The 12,957-nt window shown below is 44.1% G+C and overlaps 1 protein-coding gene across 1 annotated transcript in view; it reads right to left on the reverse strand.

Moving 5' to 3' along the window:
• Window positions 1-12,957, reverse strand: part of loxhd1a (lipoxygenase homology PLAT domains 1a) — a 217,640-nt gene that overhangs the window by 81,246 nt on the left and 123,437 nt on the right. Inside the window, exons 13-16 of the mRNA XM_080204031.1 lie at window positions 12,689-12,939; window positions 9,297-9,432; window positions 5,865-6,025; window positions 3,537-3,623 (exon numbers count right to left, since the gene is read on the reverse strand). Of these exons, the coding sequence (XP_080060157.1) occupies window positions 3,537-3,623; window positions 5,865-6,025; window positions 9,297-9,432; window positions 12,689-12,939 (635 nt within the window). The remainder of the gene's footprint in view (window positions 1-3,536; window positions 3,624-5,864; window positions 6,026-9,296; window positions 9,433-12,688; window positions 12,940-12,957) is intronic.

Consider the following 12,957-nt stretch of genomic DNA (forward strand, 5'->3'; position numbering starts at 1 on the left):
GGAAACTAGAGCACCCGGAGGAAACCCATACAGACACAGGAAGAACAGATACCTTTAATATTTTGTTTTGTTTTTAGAAGGCTAAGAATTTAAATAACTTCAGACAATTAGAGTTAAACAGACCTTGTGTGGCCTTCAAGAGTATTTTATGTCTCCTTCATAAATTCATGACTCCCAAATTGTGGGTTTAACGCCCTTGTAACATCAAAAAAGGTCTTTCTTAACTCAGTACTATTTTCCACTCTGCAGATTTGTGTTTTGTGCCTGATGTAAATTGTATCAGTCGGAAATGGGGCAGCATTTCCACATCCAGGTCCTGCCCTCCATTTTCAAAGGTAGAATAGAGTAGAATCCCTACAGTGCAGTAGGAGGCCATTTGGCCCATTGAGTCTGCACTGACCACAATCTCACTCAGCCCCTATCCCACATATTTACCCTGCTAGTCTCCCTGATACTAAAGGGCAATTCACTATGGCCACGCAACCTAATCCGCACATCTTTGGACTGTGGGAGGAAACTGGAGCACCCGGAGGAAACGCATGCAGACATGAGGAGAATGTGTAAACTCCACACAAAGGTCTCTGGAGTCATCGCAAAAATCTAGACCTTGGTATGTGTATCATAATTTAGATAAGAATCTAAATCGACTTGGTAATATTCAATCACCTGGATTAAATCTCAGGTAATATTGATATTTATTTATCAATCAAATGCATATTTTAAAATGGTAGCTATCCCATGGCAGTACTTACGTGCACCGAAAACCTGGAGTGCGGTTTAAGAACATAAGAAATAGGAGCAGGAGTAGGCCATCCAGCCCTTCGAGCCTGCCCCGCCATTCAATAAGATCATGGCTGATCTGTCGTGGCTCAGTTCCACTTTCCCGCCCTCTCCCCATAACCCTTAATCCCCTCTCTTATCAAAAACCCATCAACCCGCGTCTTAAAAATATTTAGTGAGGCAGCCTCCACCACTTCAACGGGCAGAGAATTCCAGAGATTCACCACCCTTTGAGTGAAGAAGTTCCTCCTCAACTCCGTTCTAAACCGCCCCCCCTTTTATCTTGAGGCTGTGCCCTCTAGTCCTACTGTCTTTTCTGAGCGGGAAGAGCCTCTCCACCTCTATCCTATCCATCCCATTCATCATCTTATACGTCTCAATGAGATCTCCCCTCATTCTTCTAAACTCTAACGAGTACGAGCCTAGTTTATTCAGCCTCTCCTCATAGTTCAACCCCCTCAACTCCGGTATCAGCCTAGTAAACCTCCTTTGCACTCCCTCCAAGGCCAAAATATTCTTGCGTAAATGCGGCGACCAAAACTGCACACAGTACTCCAGCTGCGGCCTCACCAAGACCTACAGCAAGACCTCCCTACTTTTATATTCAATCCCCCTCGCTATGAAGGCCAGCATCCCATTTGCCTTCCTGACCACCTGCTGCACCTGCAAGCTGGGTTTTTGTGACTCATGCACAAGGACCCCGAGGTCCCTCTGCACCGTAGCATGCCGCATTTTTTCACCATGTAAGTAATAGTCCTTCCTACCATTCTTCCTACCAAAGTGGACAACTTCACACTTGCCAACATTAAATTCCATTTGCCAGTTCCTGGCCCATTCGCCCAGCCTATCTAGATCCTTCTGCAGACTTTCCACACCCTCCGCACAATTTGCAGTTCCACCAATCTTGGTGTCATCAGCAAATTTCGACACCATACATTCGGTTCCTTCCTCCAGATCATCTATATAAATGGTAAATAGCACCGACCCCTGGGGCACTCCACTAGTCACCAACTGCCAATCTGAATAGCACCCATTGACCCCCACTCTCTGCCTCCTATTTGACAGCCAATCCCCTATCCACGCTAACACCCTACCCCCAACTCCATGCCCCCTGACCTTCTGTAATAACCTCTTGTGCGACACCTTATCAAACGCCTTCTGAAAATCAAGAAACACCACATCCACCGGCTCTCCTCTATCCACCGCCCTAGACACATCCTCATAGAACTCCAATAAATTCGTCAGACACGACTTCCCCTTAACGAAACCATGCTGCGTCTGCTCTATCAAACAATTCTCCTCAAGATGCCTCACTATTTTCTCCTTGATCACAGATTCTAGCATTTTACCTACAACAGACGTTAAACTAACCGGCCTATAATTCCCTGCCTTTTGCCTGCCACCCTTCTTAAACAACGGCGTAACATTAGCCGTTTTCCAATCTTCCAGCACTTCCCCGGAATCCAGCGATGTTTGGAAAATAATCATCAAGACATCCATTATCACCTCCGCCACTTCCTTCAGAACCCTTGGATGCATTCCATCCGGTCCTGGGGATTTGTCCACAATCAGTCCCTCCAGTCTGTCGAGCACCTCCTCGCTAGTAACAATAATGTCATTCAGGCCCTCCACTCCTACCATCTTTCCATCGCTAACACCCGGCAAATTATTCACGTCCTCCTCCGTGAAGACTGAAACAAAAAAGTTATTCAAGGCCTCAGCCATTTCCCCATCCCCTACCACTAAGCCCCCCTCTCATCCTCTAAGGGTCCAACGTTCACCCTAGTCAGCCTCTTCCTTTTTATATATTTATAAAAACTCTTACTATCCTTTTTTATATTAAGCGCTAGCCCAGCTTCATAGTTTATCCTACCCTTCTTTATCAACTTCTTCGTCATTCTTTGTTGATATTTAAACCTCTCCCAATCCTCTTCTCGCCCACTACTCTTAGCTACACTAAACGCATCCGCTCTTAATTTAACACTTTCCTTTACCTCCTTTGTTATCCACAGCTGATTATCTCTCCTCCTACGATCCTTTTTAACCATCGGAATAAATTTCTGCTGAGCACCAAGAAAGATCTCCTTAAAGATCCTCCACTGTTCCTCAGCAGACCTACCTTCCAATGCGCTCCCCCAATCAACATGCGCCAATTCCTCTCTCATCCTATCGTACTCCCCTCTGTTCAAACAAAGGACACAGGTCCGGGAACCCACTGGTTTCTGGTGCTTGGTCCAAAGACTCACTGGAGTTAAACACCAGCTACTGCTATTCCTTATTTTTTATTAATTCATGAGACTAGGGCGTTGCTGGCTGGCCAACATTTCTTGCCCATCCTAGTTGCTCTTGTTCATAGGGCAGTTGAGAGTCAACTGCATTGCTGTGGCTCTGGAGTCACATGTAGGCCAGACCGGGTAAGGATGGCAGATTTCCTTCCCTAATGGGCATCTGTGATGATCTTCTGTTGTGACCATTTAACCTATAGGGGCCTGAACGCTGAGAAAAGCAAACACAGACTTGCATTCATATCCTTCCTATCGCCATGTCAGGATGACCCTTTACAACCAATCAGAAGGTGAAGAGGCAACTTTTGTCAGGAAATTGGTCTACAGTGAGAGGTCAGAATACAACTACAAAATCAGGATGCAATATTATTCTGGGTGTCAATAATATTTGTGAGACGTATGGTATAGGCAATTTTTGAGTATCAGGCCATGTCGCCCTTTCTTTCTTGTCATTTCAGTTTGATGACTCACTTTGTTCAAATGCCAACCAGCAAAGGGATGTCGTTTCTCATGCCAGATTCTCAGCTTGTAAATGGTGCCCAATTCTGGGAGTTCAATCTGCAAAGCGATAAAAGACACATGAAGTGAACAATCAATCCACAGAGAATCATGTTCTACTCTGTGCAATACAGTCATGGCCTTTCAATATGCTATGATTTTTTTGAAATTCATTCATAGGACATGGGCATCACTGGCTGGGCCAGCAATTATTGCCCATCTCTAGTTACCCTTGGGAGGCAGTTGAGAATAAACCACATTGCTGTCGCTCTGGAGTCACATATAGGCCAGATCGGGTAAGAACAGCAGATTTTCTTCCCTAAAGAAATTAGTGAACCAGATGGGTTTTTCCTGACAATCGACAATGGTTTTACGGTCATCGGTAGATTATTAATTCCAGATATTTTTTACTGAATTCAAATTCCACCATTTGCCGTGGCAGGATTCAAAGCCAGCTCCCCAGAACATTAGCTGAGTTTCTGGATTAATGGTCTAGCGATAATACCACTAGACATTCGCCTCCCTTATAGGGATTGGTTTAAACCTGACTGAAAGCAGACAAGCCCTTTGAGATACACCCACAGATACGTTGCCCTGTAACAGAGAGGTCACTAAACAGATCGGTGTATCATTAATAATAGTTCTTCTCCATTGTGAAGTTTGAGGCTGAGTGCTTTAACAGCCCTGCATACCGACCTTTGAAATATATCCAAACAAAGGTGTAGCTCAGAGTGGTCGAAACAATATTGAACAAAACCACGCTGAACCCAGCAACATATTAAATAACTGAGGGCTTAGATGCCCTGCCAATGACATTTCTGATACTGTACGGTTTGTTCTCCCTGGTCCATGAATTGCCCAACTCATCTGCCTTTGCTGAACTTTCCAGACAGAATGAGTTGTATTTACATGCACTAGGAATTTCCCAAGGCCTTCTGCAAGGCCTTCGGCTGATACTAGAGAGGTGGCAGGAGAGTCCGTGAGGAAATCCCTTGTAATGGCACTTTTCATATCCTCAAGTCCATGAGAAGAACCTAAACCCACAAATTTTGCAAACTCAGAGCGAGAGCATCAGATCTGGGCAGGGTTGTGTAGTACTAAAAGTACAGATAGATTTATTGCCTGTTCTACGATGTTCTAGTGAAGACATGATTATTGACGTTTGCACAAGAGAACATTTTTTTGCTACCTGTAATTACTGGTATGAAATAAACTCCAGCCAAGTATCTAACAAAGGTGGTATAGGAAGAAAGTCTAGGCTGAGTAAGGGAGTAAAGGTGACTGAAGGTAGGATGTTGCTAAATGCAAAGGCTGAGAGACATCCTCTCACTGACAAACTGAGGGTGGGGCTTGGGGAAGTGTCAGGAAAAGAGCATCTGAAATGAGAAGGAAGAGAAACAGATGTGATAACCATCTTCTTGGGTGAAATTAGGGATGGGCAATAAATGCTGGCCTTTAGAAACATAGAAACTAGAAGGCCATTCAGCCCTTTCAGCCTGCTCCGCCATTCAGTTTGATTGTGGTTGATCATTGAATTCCATATCCTGATTCCCCCTTCCTCCCATATCCCTTGATCCCTTTAGCCTCAACATCTAAAGAGTTGACAGCTTTGGTGTCCACATTCCAGGATTAGCCACACCATTGTAGTACTGTGGGTAGTGTTAGTGGTGTACAATACAATCAGGCTGTATGGGTTTGATTAGGGATGTTTGACACCAAACAAGTTTTAGAATAGGTCAGGATGTTGTGTACGGAAATGGCCCTGTCAGCGTATGAACAGATATTGTGGAGGGAAATGTAGAGAGGGCAGTGATTTACTTCGTAGCAGAGTCCCAAGTGTAATGGAGGGCCAGGTGAATTGACAGTGAAGTATCCAACAATAATGCTGCACGAGAAACAATATGGATTAATACCATTAATTATGGAATTTCACCCAAAGCTACATTTATAGAAAAAAGCAAATTACTGCGGATGCTGGAATCTGAAACCAAAAGAGAAAATGCTGGAAAATCTCAGCAGGTCTGGCAGCGTCTGTGAGGAGGGAAAAGAGCTGACGTTTAGAGTCCAAATGACAAAGGACAAAGGACTTGAAATGTCAACTCTTTTCTGTAAGCTCTTTTCCCTCATTACAGATGCTGCCAGACCTGCGGAGGTTTTCCAGCATTTTCCTTTCTGGTTACCTTTACAGACTTGGTTGGAATGCATTAAATTTGTAAGGTGGAGAGGTGAAGAGTCATAGTCACATGGACATAATCACAAATTAATGGATCTTTGCTGAATCCCACACTATACGCCACCTACCATTAACTTATCTGTTTGCCCTGTTTCAAAGTTGTCTGAGTTGTTGTCCAGGCACATCTCATCTGATTTCCCTTTGTCACCATACAGCTGGATGAAAACATTAGCATCCGTTCCTGCACTCTTGATATCACTTGTCCAGATCCACAGTGACCAGGGATTTTCTAGTCAAAAAAGAGATTGCTTTTTAAACATGTTCTGTGGCAGGGGAACGGGACAGGGCTAGGGCAAGCTGTAGAGGGAGTAATACCCTTCACAAGATGGACGCTAATAGCTTTTCACAGTACGGTAGGTCATTGGGGTGCCCATGACCTTTGACATCTCCTAATTATGAAACCAGTCTGCAAACCAGAATAGCCAATGGAGTGAAACGACATAATCAGGATGATCCTGTTTTTATTATTCATCTGTGAGACATGGGCGCCGCTGGCTGGGCCAGCATTTATTGCCCATCCCTAGTTGTCCTTAAACTGAGTGGCTTGCTGGGCCATTTCAGAGGACAGTTGACAGTCAACCACATTGCTGTGGCTCTGGAGTCACAGGTAGGCCAGACCAGGTAAGGATGGCAGATTTCCTTCTCTAAAGGACATTAGTGAAGCAGGTGGATTTTTCCAACAATTGACAATGATTTCATGGTCTTCAATAGATTCTTAATTCCAGATATTTTTTATTGAATTCAAATTCTACCATCTGCTGCAGTGGAAATTGAACCAAAGTCCCCAGAACATTGGCTGAGTTTCTGGATTAATAGTTCAGTGACAATACCACCAGGACCTCGCCTCCCCTTTATGATGTGCTAACATAGGATCCCGACAGTGCAGAAGGAGGCCATTGGGCCCATTGAGTCTGCACCGACCACAATCCCATCCTAGCCCTATCCCCATAACGCCGTGCATTTACCCCAACTAGTCCCCCGACGCTAAGGAAAATTTAGCTTGGCCAATCCAGCTAACATTCATTGGCTCATTTCATGCTGATGTGGAGGAAGAGAACAGTGTTTGATAACAAAGCCTTCATTTAAGTTGTAATTCCAATCAATTATTCCCACAGGGCAGAATGGAATGTGCCAGGTCGAAGGTGACAATACCACTCTGGGCAGTGTGCACTAATCACATCATCTACTAACTAATCTGTCTCCGTGCTGATCCTCCACACAAGCATGTAGTTCACACCACATTTTCCCATTATATGGTTTTGCCTCTTCTTCCATCATCCATCCATCCAATCAAACTTTAATGCTGACATAATTTCTGCTTCAGTCACTGATCCCAGAAATGAATTCCACAGCCTGACAACTTCCCTTGCAATATTTGTACTCACAGAATCATAGAAACGCTACAGTGCAGAGGGGGGCCATTCAGCCCATTGAGTCGGCACCAACTCTGACAGACGATCTTACCCAGGGCCTCTCCCCCACGCTATCCCCATAACCTGACACATCTACCATGGCCAATCCACCTAATCCACATATCTCTGGACTGTGGGAGGAAACCAGAGCACCCGGAGGAAACCCATGCAGACACGGGGAGAACATGCAAACTTTGCTGGAATTGAATCCGAGTCCCTGGCGCTGTGAGGCAGCTGTGCTAACCATGGTGCCACCCTTAATTACTACTTGCTAATTATAATCATTCAGTTAGTGCTACCTGGGCCATATTCGACTGCACTCTTATCTGTGAGGGAGAGGGGGAAGAGTGAGATAACAAGCATCAATAATCCATTGAAAGGCAGCCAGCATCTCCAAAAAGGGAACTGCAGAGATCCAAAAACAATGTAACAAATGGCTTTAAAGTGAGCAAGCAGTCCCCAGGGTTCTCCAATACTGCACTGGAAACTTTGGCTACAATTTTACCAGCACGCCCGCCCGATTCCAGGGCAGGTGAGGCTCACAGAACAGCATTCTCTGTTGGCCTCGGGCGGGATCTTACGAGCCTCAGGTGAGCGTGCCGGTAAAATTCTGCCTTCTGGCTCTGTTGGTGGAGAGGAAGGACAATCTTTCTCCCTAAAGGAGTAGAACATAGAACATAGAATATTACAGCGCAGTACAGGCCCTTCGGCCCTCGATGTTGCGCTGACCAGTGGAACCAATCTAATGACCCTCTAACCTAAACTATTCCAATGTTATCCATATGCCTATCCACTGACCATTTGAACACCCTTAAAGTTGGCGAGTCCACAATTGTTGCAGGCAGGGCATTCCACGACCTTACTACCCTCTGAGTACCTCTGACATCTGTCCTATAACTACCACCCTTAATTTAAAGCTATGTCCCCTTGTGTTAGCCATCACCATCCGAGGTAAAAGGCTCTCACTGTCCACCCTATCCAATCCTTTGATCATCTTGTATGCCTCAATTAGGTCACCTCGTAACCTTCTTCTCTCTAATGAAAATAACCTCAAGCCCCTCAGCCTTTCCTCATAAGACCTTCCCACCATACCAGGCAACATCCTGGTAAACCTCCTCTGCACCCTTTCCAATGCCTCCACATCTTTCTTATAATGCGGCGACCAGAACTGTACGCAATACTCCAAGTGCAGCTGCACCAGAGTTTTGTACAGTTGTAACATGACCTCACTGCTCCGAAATTCAATCCCTCTACCAATAAAAGCTAACACACCATACGCCTTCTTAACAACCTTATCAACCTGGGTGCCAACTTTCAGGGAGCTATGCACATGTATACCAAGATCTCTCTGCTCGTCAACACTACTAAGAGCCCTTCCATTAGCCCTATAGTCTGTACTCCTGTTACTCTTACCAAAGTGAATCACCTCACACTTTTCCGTATTAAACTCCATCTGCCACCTCTCGGCCCAGCTCTGCAGCTTATCAATGTCCCTCTGCAAACTGTAACATCCATCCTCACTGTCTACAACTCTTCCAACTTTAGTGTCGGCAGCAAATTTACTAATCCATCCTTCTACACCCTCATCTAGGTCATTTATAAAAATGACAAACAGCAGTGGCCCCAACACAGATCCTTGAGGTACACCACTTGTAACTGAACTCCAGGTTGAATATTTCCCATCAACCCCCACCCCCTGTCTTCTATCAGCTAGCCAATTCCTGATCCAAACTGCTAAATCACCCTCAATCCCATGCATCTGCATTTTCTGCAATAGCCTACCATGGGGAACCTTATAAAACGCTTTGCTAAAATCCATATACAGGATTTTAGGAAGCCCAGAAAATTCTTACTGAGGAGCTAATGGGAAGAGAGCTTTGAGTCAATGCCAGGAGAATTGCATCAAGAATGTAGGCTGCAATGCCAGAAAAAGTTAAATGATCCCACTGGAGCTATTTAGATAAGAAGGCTGTCCTTATATTTACTGCTCACCACTTCCAGTTTTATTAATTAGGGTGCAGACAAGGCTGCATTCTCTCTACTATCCTTTAGAAATTGTTGAGTTGAATTTAAAGAATCTACATGTACTTTTCAGTCTCTTCTGTCGCAGTGAAACCATTTCATAGAGTTCGCGTTCGATCAGTCCATCTCCTTCATCTTCATCCAGCCATTTTCTGCAGGGGAAAGTCTGTTCAATGCCAGTGAATGGGCAATAAACTATAACCTGTGTAGATCAATAAAAGACTGATGAAGATCCTGGTAAAGAACAAACAGCGAGTGAGGTGGGTTCACCAGATATCCTGGAATTAAGTAAGCGCAAGATTTTGCAGCTACATAAAGTCCAGGCTGGAGTGAGATGTAGGAATAAACAAATATTACATATGTAGTAATGCACAACTTAGATTATGAAACAAATAAAGTAATGCAGTTCAGAGTGTGGTACATAAAAGTTGTATTGTTAAAAGGGTTCTGTGTGCTTTACCTCACAAAGGTAGGAATACACTGTGCACATCGGTTCAGATGTGTGAAATGGGATATTGCATCGGTAGAAGGAATATGCATAAGCACACACAGAATAAGACACATCGTGCAACATATATTTGTGTTACATATGGAGGAATGTATTATGTATAGAGAAATATATTCGATATAGTGACGCATGTTAGTCGAGTGTGTTGCATATAGCAGAGTGCTTTACAAATAGTGTGTTGCATATGCTGGAATGTATCACATTTAATAGAGTGAATTGCAAATAGTGGAATGTATCACATATAATGGAGTGTATTGATGCATTGTGGTGCAGGCTCGAAGAGCTGAATGGCCCCTACTCCAGCACCTATTTTCTCTGTTTACCTATTTTCTATATATTGAGTGTACTGCGTACAGTAGAGTGTATTGCAAATAGTGGGGTGTGCTGCACCGAATCATAGAGCCCCTACACTGCAGAAGGAGGTCATTTGGCCCACCAAGTCTGCACCAACTCACCGCACAGTATCCAACCTTGGCCCTATCCCGTAACCCTATGTATTTACACTGCTAAATCCCCTAACCTACACATCTTGGGACACTAAGTGGCAACTTAGCACAGCCAATCAAACTAAATTGCACATCTCTCGACAGTGGGAAGAAACCAGAGCACTTGGAGGAAATTCACGCAGACACAGGGAGAACATGCAAACTCCACACAGTGACCCAAGCCTGGAATCAAACCCAGGTCCCTGGTGCTGTGCTAAGTTCTGTGCCACCGTGTTGCCCATAAGAGCATAAGGAACAGGAATTCCACCATTCAGTCCCTCAGAGGCAGCAATGCTAACCACTCTGCTGCCCTACTAACCACTGTGCTCTCTGTGCCACATATATCAGTGTGCTGCATATAGTGGAGTGTACTGCAATAGTGCAATATGTTGCATTTAGTACAGCGTGTTGCATATCGTGGAGTATGTTGTATATAGGAAGCAGCGAGTTGGCATAAATGTATCTATTTCAGGTTGGCTAGATGATGTGCTATAGGGATCAGTTCTGGGATCTTAACTGTTTACAATTTATATAAATGACTTGAATGAAGCAATTGGCAGGATGGTTGCCAGAATTACTGATGACACAACATTGGTAAATGTGAAGAGGTCATAAGGAGGCTACAAAGGGATATAGATAAGTTAATTAAGTAGTCCAAGATCTGGCAAATGGAGTTTAATGTGGGAAAATGTGAGATTGTCCATTTTGGCAGGAAGAATATAAAAGAAGCATATTGTGGTAGCATGACCCTTTTGAGAGGCGATCCTTCATGGGTCTCAACCAATGGAGTGTGAGCGTGTGAACCTTGGCCAATCGGAAGTAAGGGCAGGCATCCCTGGAGATGGCAATAGGAAGGGAGAGTTGGGAAGCTGGTGGGAACAGACCTGGACTGTTGTGTTGCAAATCTTTTAGTTCTTCTCATTGAATAAACCTTCTTGTTTTATACCTGCCATACTGAGCTACCTCGAGTCATGGCAATTTATGATAATATTGATATGATAATATGATATGATGTGACATATGATAATTTGAAATAGTTTAGGTTAGAGGGTCATTAGATTTGTTCCACTGGTCGGCGCAACATCGAGGACCGAAGGGCCTGTACTGTGCTGTAATATTCTATGTTCTATTATATAAATGGTGAGAGATTGCAAAGTTCTGAGGTACAGAGGAATCTGGGTCTCCGAGTGCATGAATCACAAAAGCATGCAGGTACAGCAAGTACTTGGAAAGTTAATAGAAAGTTATCATTTGTTGCAAGGGGAATACTAAAGTAGTAAGGTTATGCTTCAGTTGTACAGGACATTATTGAGGTCACTTTTGGAGTACTTGTATGTTACTGGTCATCTTATTTAAGAAAGGGTTTAAAGGCATTGGAATGAGTTCAGAGAACATTTAAGATCTGGAATAGGTAAGTTTTTCTTTTGAGGAATGGTTGGACAGGCTTGACCTGTATCAGAGTTTAGAAGACTCTGGATGGGATTTTCCAGCCTTGCACCCCAAGACTGGAAATTCGAGCTCAAGGGGTCTTTAAGTGGTCTGGTGAATTTTCTTTCCCACCCACTACGATTTCTGCGGTGGGCAAGATGAGAAATTTTCAGCCTAAGAGGCCCATTTGATTGAAACATGTAAGGTCCTGAAGGCTGTAGCCAGGGTGGATGTGAAGAGAATGTTTCCTCTTGTGGGAGAATCTACAACTAGGGGGCGTAACAGTTAAAAAATAAAGGGCAACCCATTTAATATTGAAGTTAGGTGAAATTTTTTCTCTCAGAGAACCATGAGCCTTTGGAATGCTTTTCCTTAAAAGGTGGCGGCGGAAGCAGAGTCTTTGAATATTTTTAAGGCAAAGGTGGATAGATTCTTGGTAAAGCAAAGGGGTGATAGGTTCTCGGAGGTAGGCAGGATGCAAGTTTGAATTTACAATCAGATGTTATTAAATGGTGGAGCTGTCTCGAGGGGCAGAATCGGCCAACTCCTGCTTCTTATTTGTATCTTCGTACAATGAGGAGGAAGTCCTTGCCTGAATTATACAGATAATGAATTGTAAGTGCGTTCATTTTATACAGAGATCAATTTCACATCCAAGACATCCAGTCAGGCAGTTGGGCTACTTGGGGAGAATTTTCCCAATCTGCCCACCACGGGAATTGAGGAGCAGACGAGGAGCGGATCATGGAAAGGCCTGTTGACCTCAGGCGGGATTTTCCAGCTTCAGGACGAACGTGGCTGGAAAATCCCACCCTTTGTATATAACAGCTCGGCTGATCTAAATGACCCAACTGAACGATTAGGCTTTCAAATATTTACTGCTAACTATGGCATGGTATTATAATAATGTGTTAGATCATTCTCTAATCATGAGGTGGGCTGCAACGTACTCAATTTATTCTTTTCACCTGGGAAAAGATCAAAATATTTAACAGCTTAAGAAAATTACATGCTGCCGAGCATTTTCCTCTCCTCACCTTTTCGCAGAACCATCCAGAACTGACTCCGCAGTTATCGTGGCCAATGGTGACTCTGCTCAGGGGGCTGAGGAGAGCTGCAAGCTCCACGTTAAAGACGTCAGTTATAGCACGTTCAAACTCGCCACCTTCTAGGAAGATTTTCCCACTGTTCTTAATACCTTTGGATCCGTGGAGGATGACGTGCACTTTTGAGTTGGTCCCAGCTCCTCTAATGTCACCAGTTACTACAGAAACATTGTAAACAATCCCTGGAAAATCAAATCGGA

This window comes from Carcharhinus amblyrhynchos, chromosome 1, assembly GCF_965287045.1.
Source record: "Carcharhinus amblyrhynchos chromosome 1, sCarAmb.v2.hapA, whole genome shotgun sequence".
Classification (NCBI taxonomy): domain Eukaryota; kingdom Metazoa; phylum Chordata; class Chondrichthyes; order Carcharhiniformes; family Carcharhinidae; genus Carcharhinus; species Carcharhinus amblyrhynchos.